The sequence below is a fragment of the Solanum dulcamara genome, chromosome 11, assembly GCF_947179165.1.
Source record: "Solanum dulcamara chromosome 11, daSolDulc1.2, whole genome shotgun sequence".
Taxonomy (NCBI): Eukaryota; Viridiplantae; Streptophyta; class Magnoliopsida; order Solanales; family Solanaceae; genus Solanum; species Solanum dulcamara.
This window is the reverse complement of record NC_077247.1, coordinates 37,351,795-37,361,566: the sequence shown is the minus strand read 5'-3', so window position 1 is coordinate 37,361,566 and position 9,772 is coordinate 37,351,795. Positions and strand designations below refer to the sequence as shown.

At 35.3% G+C, this 9,772-nt stretch overlaps 2 protein-coding genes across 3 annotated transcripts; one reads left to right on the top strand and one right to left on the bottom strand.

Annotated features, from left to right (window-relative positions):
• The first annotated feature begins 283 nt into the window (after nt 1-283).
• Nucleotides 284-4,969, top strand: LOC129873969 (squalene epoxidase 3-like). Of its 2 annotated transcripts, XM_055949170.1 has the most exons (8): nt 295-873; nt 1,730-1,841; nt 2,327-2,501; nt 2,698-2,866; nt 3,036-3,260; nt 3,436-3,711; nt 4,045-4,323; nt 4,475-4,969. In XM_055949170.1, the coding sequence occupies exons 1-8, from the start codon at nt 379-381 to the stop codon at nt 4,589-4,591; spliced, it is 1,848 nt and encodes a 615-aa protein (XP_055805145.1). In that variant the 5' UTR covers nt 295-378; the 3' UTR covers nt 4,592-4,969. The 2 variants fall into 2 exon arrangements, with proteins under 2 accessions (XP_055805146.1, XP_055805145.1); XM_055949171.1 differs by lacking the exon at nt 4,475-4,969 and having other exon boundaries at nt 284-873; nt 4,049-4,207.
• A 1,167-nt stretch (nt 4,970-6,136) lies between these two features.
• Nucleotides 6,137-7,925, bottom strand: LOC129874186 (1-aminocyclopropane-1-carboxylate synthase 3-like). The gene is made up of 3 exons (XM_055949430.1): nt 7,617-7,925; nt 7,350-7,510; nt 6,137-7,246 (listed from the first exon to the last, which is right to left on the bottom strand). The coding sequence occupies exons 1-3, from the start codon at nt 7,893-7,895 to the stop codon at nt 6,289-6,291; spliced, it is 1,398 nt and encodes a 465-aa protein (XP_055805405.1). The 5' UTR covers nt 7,896-7,925; the 3' UTR covers nt 6,137-6,288.
• Nucleotides 7,926-9,772: the final 1,847 nt, after the last annotated feature.

The window sequence follows — 9,772 nt, the reverse complement described above, 5'->3', positions numbered from 1 at the left end:
ACTTTAATATTCTCTTCTTGTTTTGTTTTTACTTATTATTTCATATTCTTATTTTATCTTTTATCTTGTCATTTCATAATAGCTTTATTTCGTATCCTATTTCTATTATAGATTTATTATTAAAATAATTAATATATGAGATTATGTAACTATGAAAAACTATATAAATCTATTCAAATATCATATTCATTAAAATAATAAAGCATAATATAATATAACACAATATTATGTGATACGATACGACAATACGGAACAACCATCCAAACGAACTCTTGAGGTCCCACCAGACTTCAATATTGTCGCTTGTGTTGTTTTGCTATTCTCGCAATTTCCACCCAAAATCAAACGGTCCAATTGGATCCTCAATTTCCGATTTCGATGCTTCTCATAAATACCAACAACAACAACTACCTATCTTTCTCCGTCGTCTTCTCCAAACACAATTTTTCTGTTTCTGCAACCCAAACAACCCCTCCTCCACCACCATTCAAATCACCATTTTCTCAGGCCCTTGCTTCGAATACAGAGAAAAAATTGAAGTTACCCTTGGTTTCTTTATCCAAATCTTTGCGAAATACACAATTTGGTTTTATTCAGGACGAGAAAATGGTGAATTTCATGATGGATAAATATATTGTTCCTTCTTTTGTTGTTTCTCTATTGGGGTTCCTTCTACTTTATATTATCTTGCGACGAAGAACCTCCAATTACAAGAAAAAGGACCATAAATCTACCCAAAAATGTGACACCCACAACGTAATTTCTAGCAATTTGACGAACGGGGAATGCGAATCGAAGAAAGGGAACGATACGGATGTTATAATTGTTGGAGCTGGGGTTGCTGGGGCTGCTCTTGCTCATACCCTTGCCAAGGTCTACTCTCAATTGCTTTCTACTTACGGTTTTCATATTTCTTAAAGTTTTTGGTTTAGAAAGAGATATGGATGAAAAATATGTTTTTGGATATGCAAAATTCCTCTTATTAGTATTATCTTTTTCGTCACTGTTTTCTTTTTCTTTATACCTGAAATTGCTGTACTTGAGTCGAGTTTCTCTAGGAAACAACCTCTCTATCTCCCCGCCTTAATAGTAAGGTATGTGTCCCGGACCTCACTTGTGGGATTCCTCTGGGTATGATGTTATTGGATAAGCAAAATTCATGAAAAATGCTAACTTTTAACTCCCCTCCAGGGGTCTTTTGAATATGAATTACTTGCATGTATCGATACTAGTTCCTTTACTCGGGTACATTTGCTTATCAGGAGTTAATTGGACTAACTTCTATAGCTAAATTGACATATATAAATTCATTTTTTTCTCTAATTAAAATTGAGATGACCGGAAACCATAGGGAAGTATTATAGGTTGCAATTCTTCTCGTATCAAAATGGTTAAAAAAAAGATAATTCGATGATATGGTCTCAATTTTACTTAGTTTGAAACTTGGGAAGGGACATAGGCCAAACATTTTGGGAAGAGGTAGTAGAGTATTTTCTTTAATCCAACATACTGGCGCTGTCAATGTTCTTATCTTGATGGTAAGTTGTGATCTTTAATGGCGTGTAGTAAGAAACTAGGAGTCTCTAGCTGTCATGGAAAAATTTGGCATTTGATTCCTTAAACTTGTGTCCATGAGCAGGAGACGAGAGTGTCTTTGTTTTGTGAACTTTTACCAATTGTCCTGATCTTCCTCCAGTCCCTAAATATTTATTGTTGGCTACTGCTGCAGGAAGGACGAAAAGTTCATGTCATTGAAAGGGATTTGACAGAGCCTGACCGGATTGTTGGCGAATTGCTACAGCCTGGGGGTTATCTTAAATTGATTGAGTTGGGCATTGAAGGTTTGTCTAAAAAAATAAAAATAAAAACCAAAATCAAACAAACACAAGAGCTTACAATTGATCATTTTTTGATAGAGTTGGTAGGCACAATATATACTCCCTTTGTTTACTTTTACTTATCCACTTATACTAAAAATTCCCTTTTACTTGTCACTTTTAGCATATCAAGAGAGAAGCATATTTTTTTTTTCATGTTTTACCCTCAACATTAATTACTTATTCTCAAAATCATTTCCTAAGACCTAAGACAATACACCAATTAATATATGGGTATTGTGGTAAAAATACTCATATTAATCACTGTTTCTCAAAGGGCGTGCAAAGTCCAAAGTGGACAATTCAAAGTGAACGGAGGGAGTATTTTACTATAGAATATGAAATGAGTTGTAGTTTTAGCTTTAATTAGGATGTATAATTCACTTTTTGATGTACTATACTAGGTTTGCATAATTTTTGCGCTCTTGACCTTTGCCATTGGGATGCAGATTGTGTTGAGGATATTGATGCCCAGCGGGTGGTTGGATATGCTCTTTTCAAGGATGGAAAGAGTACAAACGTTTCCTATCCCTTGAAACATTTCCATTCGGATGTGGCTGGGAGAAGCTTCCACAATGGGCGTTTCATACAAAAGATGAGAGAAAAAGCAGCTACTCTTCTCAAGTGAGCTTTCCCATGCAGTATATTTATTAGATCTGTTCTTGACACATCATAGTAATTTTCATTATTAATAAAAGGAACTGTTCTAGACACATTTCACGTATTTAGTAATTGATGCAGTCTTGTAATTGTAACTATCCTTTTGCTTAACATAGTTGCAAATAATCAATGGACTGCTTTTTATTAAAATTTTGTACAGTGTACGATTGGAGCAAGGCACCGTAACATCCCTGATTGAAGAAAATGGATCCATTAAGGGCGTTCAGTACAAAACGAAGGCTGGTCAAGAACTTAAAGCACATGCTCCTCTTACAGTAGTTTGTGATGGGTGCTTCTCAAACTTGCGACGCTCTCTTTGCGACCCTAAGGTGAAGTTAATACCACTAAACATGTCAGTTGATTTGTTTCTGTTGTGTCATATGCACACATCAGGTCAAGTAAAGCCTTCATATTGCCTGGATATATATGTTACCTGCGCTGAGTCAGGCAAATTTAGATCTTGAAAATCATTGCAAGTGTGATTATTGACATTTGCAGGTTGATGTTCCGTCTTGCTTTGTTGGTCTGGTATTGGAATTGGAGAATGATAGACTTCCATACCCAAACCATGGGCATGTTATTCTGGCAGATCCTTCTCCCATCTTATTTTATCCTATCAGTAGCACGGAAATTCGCTGCTTGGTCGACGTTCCTGGTCAAAAGCTTCCTTCTCTTGCTAATGGTGATATGGCAAATTATTTGAAAACTATGGTGGCTCCCCAGGTACGTGTAGTTTCCCTGCATGGTACTAAAAAAATTTAAAACTTTAGAATATACACAGCCAGTATATTAAGTCTGTCCTTGTTTTTTCTACCTCACATACAACTGCCTATTTGTGAAGATACCTATTTGGTTCCTCCCAATGTGCTTCTATGATTGTATCTATACATTTATTCAGGTACCACCTGAGCTACGTGATGCGTTTCTATGTGCAATTGATAAGGGACATATTAAAACTATGCCAAACAGGAGCATGCCAGCTGCTCCCTATCCTACACCTGGAGCTCTGTTGCTAGGTGATTCTTTCAACATGCGCCATCCTTTAACTGGCGGGGGAATGACTGTTGCGCTTTCAGACATAGCAGTGTTAAGGAATCTTCTTATGCCATTGCAAGACCTGAATGATGCAGATGAGTTGTGTAAATATCTGGAGTCCTTTTATACTTTGCGCAAGGTAAAGCTAAGACTGTTGTCTTTTGATTTGTAACATGTGTTGTGGCTTATTTAGAAGACTATTTTATTTTAGCTTCTTGATCAAGTATAGGGAGAACATTCTTTCTAGCTATTCAACGTGGCATATGATGTCTTTTATCTGAAAGCTTCTCCAATCTCTACAGAAAAATCATATGTTATTTGAAGTGGGGTTAATGTCTAAAAATACATCACTATTTTAGAGCTATTTCTCTCTAAAAGAATACAAACAAATAGAACTGGAATTCTGGATGGAAGGGACTTTTTCTGACTTTATTAGTCTGTTGCTCATTCTTGTATTGGTCTCTGTTTTTAGCCAGTGGCTTCCACGATAAATACTTTGGCTGGAGCGCTGTATAAGGTGTTCTGTGCTTCTCCCGATCAAGCGAGGAGGGAGATGCGAGATGCATGTTTTGATTATTTGAGCCTTGGAGGCACTTGTTCAACTGGACCCGTAGCTCTACTCTCTGGTCTTAATCCTAATCCAATGAGCTTGGTGCTCCATTTCTTTGCAGTAGCCATTTATGGAGTTGGTCGTTTACTTTTACCTTTTCCTTCTCCAAAGAAGTTGTGGATCGGAGCTAGATTAATCTCGGTATGTACCTTAAATGCAGTGTTCAAACTGTCTTCATTGATTCTGTGAGCATGTGCTATATTGAGCTTTCTTCCAGTTGCAATTCCTGCATTAGCATTCACATTGTTGAAAAGTCTGATCATTTTGGCATGTATGCTCTTTTTTTGTTCAGTCTGCATCAGGCATCATATTTCCTATCATAAAGGCAGAAGGGATCCGGCAAATGTTCTTCCCAACAACAATACCAGCATATCACAGAGCTCCTCCGGTGAAGACGGAGTCAGAATAAGCAGAAAATTTGTTGAAGTTTTGTTCCGTGAATAGCATTAACATTTTTGCAGTTCCTTTTCTCGAAGCAAGAAATGTAAGTTCCAATCTCCCCCTCACTCCAAACCCTACAAATAAAAGAAAAGAATGACGGAAGACTCAACCTTATTGTAGGCATATTATACCAAAAGGAACTTCAAGTACGTATTCGTTGAAATCTAGTCAGAATCCCAACCTTGTAAAAATGAATATTGTGGCCTTTTCACTAAAAATCTTAGACAGTACAGTTTGTACGTCGTTTGTAGTTCTGAGTTAGACATCAACGGTAATGTTTCTGTGTACATCACATTTATGTATTTATCAGTTTGTTAAAGGTCTGCCTTTTGGTTCTCAACTTCAATATGTTTTTAAAATACTTGCAGTCTCCTTGTGAAGTTGGAAGACTCTAGATTCATTGTGTTTAAAGATGTGGTTTTTGGAGCACTTCCTTTGAGAGATAGATGCAGAGACTATATATTTAATGCGTTCAATTGGATTTAATACGAAATTCTGAACTCCTAATTTTGAAAGTACAATTTGTTAGTGTTAAGAATCAGAAAGTACAATTCTGAACCGTCAGATTTAAATCATGAATCCACCTAAATCAACATTCAACAATAGCAACAAAGAATCGACAAATCACTTCCTATCCGTATAGACAAACATCTTTGTGGATGCCATGTCAATTCTTACAATCGACATCAAACATCTCTTCTTTTATAATCGAATAATTCCGGAAAACTAGTCATACGCAATCCGAAATTTCATGTGACTAAAAGAATTAATATCAAACAGCTCGCCCTATTGAAGTGTCAAAGGTGCACTATTGCTTACACCAAAAAGAAAAGTTAAATGTATGTTGAAGTCTCCTCGCTTCTGAGCCATCAGACATCTTACTATTCATTATTTGTGATTAGCAGGTTTTCATAAACATTTACATGTATGAGTTTGAAACTTTAGTACTTAGGCTGAGATCTATCATCAACATTGGATAAATATGATACTCTAGTGTGATTCTTATTATGTGTGTTTCAATTTGTGTTATCAATTATTTCCATGTGAAATTAGTCCTCAATATATAGGCATATTTGCATTGTCAATGTACTAATTTTCAATTAGTTTAAGCCTAATTATTGGTATTTATGTTCCATTAAAGTTGAAATATAAACGTCCATTTCATAAAATGATGGAAACTCTATTAACAAGAAGCAAATTAATAGCATGTTTGACAACACTTTCAAAATCTGATTATTTTGAAAAATATTCCATGCATGGAAATATTAACCTGCAACGGAATGTAATTTTTTAGCCATATTTATGCCTATGCTTCACGAGCGTAGGCACTTTAATCTAAGATGACACCGTTAGTTTAAACCATTAAATTTTAAATATGGCAGGTGTCACTCATCCAAATATACATTTGAGAAAATGAAGAGGAGCCGAATCCAATAAAATTGATTAAACATTACGAGAAGATTTGATAATGTAGATTTATTACAATGTATGATGGAAAAACACTTCCCGTCCTATCACATGGACGGAGTACCCCTCTACAATTAAAAAGTATGTATTACGATACAAAAGATAAAGAAAACTCAACATCTAATTAACTATTGAGATTTAAAAAGAAAAGAGAATCATCTAGACAAATAATTAATTAGAAACTTTCACAGGACTAAACTATCGTTCTCTTTGACGTTCATTAAACGATAATCGAAAAACCCACTTGGAGAATGACTTCTTCTTATTAGAATTCTGATGATTTTGGATGTCGTTCTTGTTATCTCTTGAATCAACAAAAGCCTTCAAACGTTGTATGGCGATATTTAGCGTATCTTCAGACATGTTAGCAAAACATGCACGAAACCAGCCCGGTTCTGTACAATGGCACGACGATCCAGGTGAAATATTTAGCCCAACTTGGTACACTATTTTCTTCCATAATTCCATTTCTCCATCAAATGTGTTTGAACTTAAAAGATGTCTCATATCGACCCAACAAAACAATCCAGCATTGCTCTCAAGGCAGCTGATCCCAATTTTTTCAAGACCACCAACTAGCATTTCGTGACGTTTCTTAAGCCTCTTTTGATTTTGGGACACGTAGTTTTTCGTGAATTTTTTGTCGGATAGCATAGCGGAAAGAAGGTACTGAGTTTGAGATGAAATTAATCCGAAACTGGACATTTTTGTGGCTGCAGAGACGACCCTATCATCGTTGGAATAAATGGCACCAACTCGAAATCCCGGGAGACCCAAATCTTTAGAAAGACTATAGACAATGTGAACACGATCCCAAACATCAGTGTACATGTAGTTATTTTCGATTAATACTTCCATGACACTGACGAATTTAGGCGAGTTGAAAACAGTGCCAGAATAGATCTCGTCACTGATAAGATGGATGCGTTTTGTAGATATGAAGGTTAGAAGAAGTTGGAGTTCCTGTTTGGTTAATGTTGTGCCCAATGGGTTTGAAGGATTAGTGACTAAAACCCCTTTCACTCTAAGGTTCCGCCTTTCGGCTTCTTTGTAAGCTTCTTCAAGAGCTGATTCTGTGATTCTAAAGCCGTTTGAACTTGTGCATTGTATTGGCACAATCTCAGCCCCGGTTCTCCATTTCAGGTCTCTATCAAATCTGCATTATTACACAATAATAACATAATGAGTAAAGAACATAGGTCACATGTTATAACACGTTAAAATATAAATATGACTAATAATGTTTAAACTAAACGTACCCAGGGTAGTATGGAGTAGGAAGGAGAAAAGCATCGCCGGGGTCAGCAAGACAAAACATGAGTGTCTCATTTGCAGATGTAGCACCAGCTGTAAGTACAAGCTTGTTTGAATCAAAGCTCACTTTGTTCCCTCTAATTTCAGCCATGAATTGAACCAATGCCTGCACAAAATATACATTACAATGTTAGATTGTGAAGTTAATAATTATATGATCAGTCAGTCAGTGTATATAAGTTAGTTAAATTCCGTTGTAATAACCAACTTACATCTTTGAAAGCAGGAAGACCATGGTAATCTTGAAATAAGGCAAGCTCTCTAAATATTGAGTCTCCCTTTCTCTTAAATGCAGCTGCATCTGGGTTTTGACCAAGCCACGACTCTAATAAATCGAAAGAGAGCTGATTCTCCGCAAGACCCATCTGAATGATTCCTTTAGGATTACGAATTTCATCGTATGGGTTTTTCTCATACTCCTCCCATCCAAGGAAGTATGAAGAATCTTGTCCATGTGAGTTACACGTGGCTTTCTTCGATAGGAGCTTCATGTTTTCTGAGTAAGCACTTGTTGAATTTTATGTTTGTTTTAGAGGCAGAAAGAAGAAAGAAAATATTGCAAGGAGATTGTTGCTATGTGGCTGGAATATCCTGGTGAGGTATATAATATATTTATGTATGTATAAAGAGTTTAGCAATCAAGAAACAAAGATATCAGCATATATATGTTTTCAAACTTTGTCCATGCAATTTTTGTTTTTTTCTACTTTTTTGTCCCGAAGCAAACAATTAATTTACAAGTGTGGTTGGGATGTATACACTAATTTGACGCGCTTTTGCGTCTATATTATGATTGAATGTTTAATTTCTCGTAATCTAGGGGACATTTAGGTATCAATTGTGTACCGGCTTGTCTAAGGGTTTAACAAAAGGGTGGCACTAATGTCACACCCATCAACATTTTGCTATATCTGGTTAAACAACACTTCGAAGTTATTAAAATGTGACCTTTTTTTATTTGCCGCATGAAATGTGATTAAAACTTCATATAGTTAAAGTTTGTTTTTGGTAGGAAAGGAAAATATTTTTCTAATAAATAATTACTTATCCGTTAGAAAACATGAATAGCGAAGTCTTTGGGAAAAAATAGCACTTTTTGCCCGTTATTTTACTATATATAAACTTCAACAACCTCGGATATTATCCACAACGTCTAACAGACTTTGTGATACAACTGTAGAATTATTAACAAAAGAATGGGAGATATCAAGGATTGTATTGATGATGAAATAATAGAGTAAATGCTCTTTAATATAGGAAGAAAATTGTAGAGTCTTACGCTAGCTAAACTAAGAGCTATACTACAACACAAATACTATTACAAATAAGAGATCAATTACGCTACTTTACATAGCCTAGTCCTAATCTGATTCTAACTCTCCAACGGTCTTCAAGACTCCTATCAATTGGATCATGTTGTTCAACCCGATCCTTAGCTGGATCGTGATCCTTATCTTCAACAATAACATCCTCGGACTAGTTTTTTTCCTACATACATGGCTATAGATGAAACAATGGTTTCTTTTCCTCAGGTGCCTGAAGTGACATATGAGACAAAAACAATATAATTTTGTAGTGAAGGTAAGGAAAGTGGGGTTAGACAGAGATATTTGACAAAATTTGATTATTCAAAATTTGAGTAACATTGTGTAAAGAGAGCATACAGAGCTGCTCCTTGTATGAAGTAGGAGGAGGAAACACAAATACCCGACTTGTTTACAAATTGATGGTGTGCAGGTGTTTCTCTGTTCCTCTCTATATGGACTTGTTCATGTGAAACCCATACCACTATAATTTAAAATTTTATTTTTTCTTGCCTTATATAAAACGCATGAGTAGTCCTAAAATGGAGAAACCGACGGATAGAGCCATCTTTAAAAAATAAAAAATAAAATAAAAATTAGTCATTTAATTTAATCAAATAATTTTATTTTAAAAAAATAAATTTATATTTAATTTAATTCAAGAAACCAACGGACAGGGTCGGTTTGTCTGTTGATTTTTCTAAATTACTAGATCCGGATGGATTTTCTTTTCCCGTTTTTCTCTTCTTTCTATCTCCTCCGCCCTCCTCCAGACCAGAACCCCCACCGGTTTAGGCTTGTAAATTCAGTTTAATTCAGGTTATTGATATCGACAAGTTGTTTAGGTTCTTGATATTGTTAAGTTGTTGATATTGTTTAATAATGGAAATTTGTATATTTAGATAAATAATTTATTAATTGAATATCTATATCCGCAGAATTATTGCTTGTCGATGTATGATAGAATTAATGAGACTCGTTTTAGCATGATAAATGAATTTGTTAAAGGAGTTAGTATTATCAACCAAGTAATATCAACCAAGTAAAATGGTTGTCCACTTAAA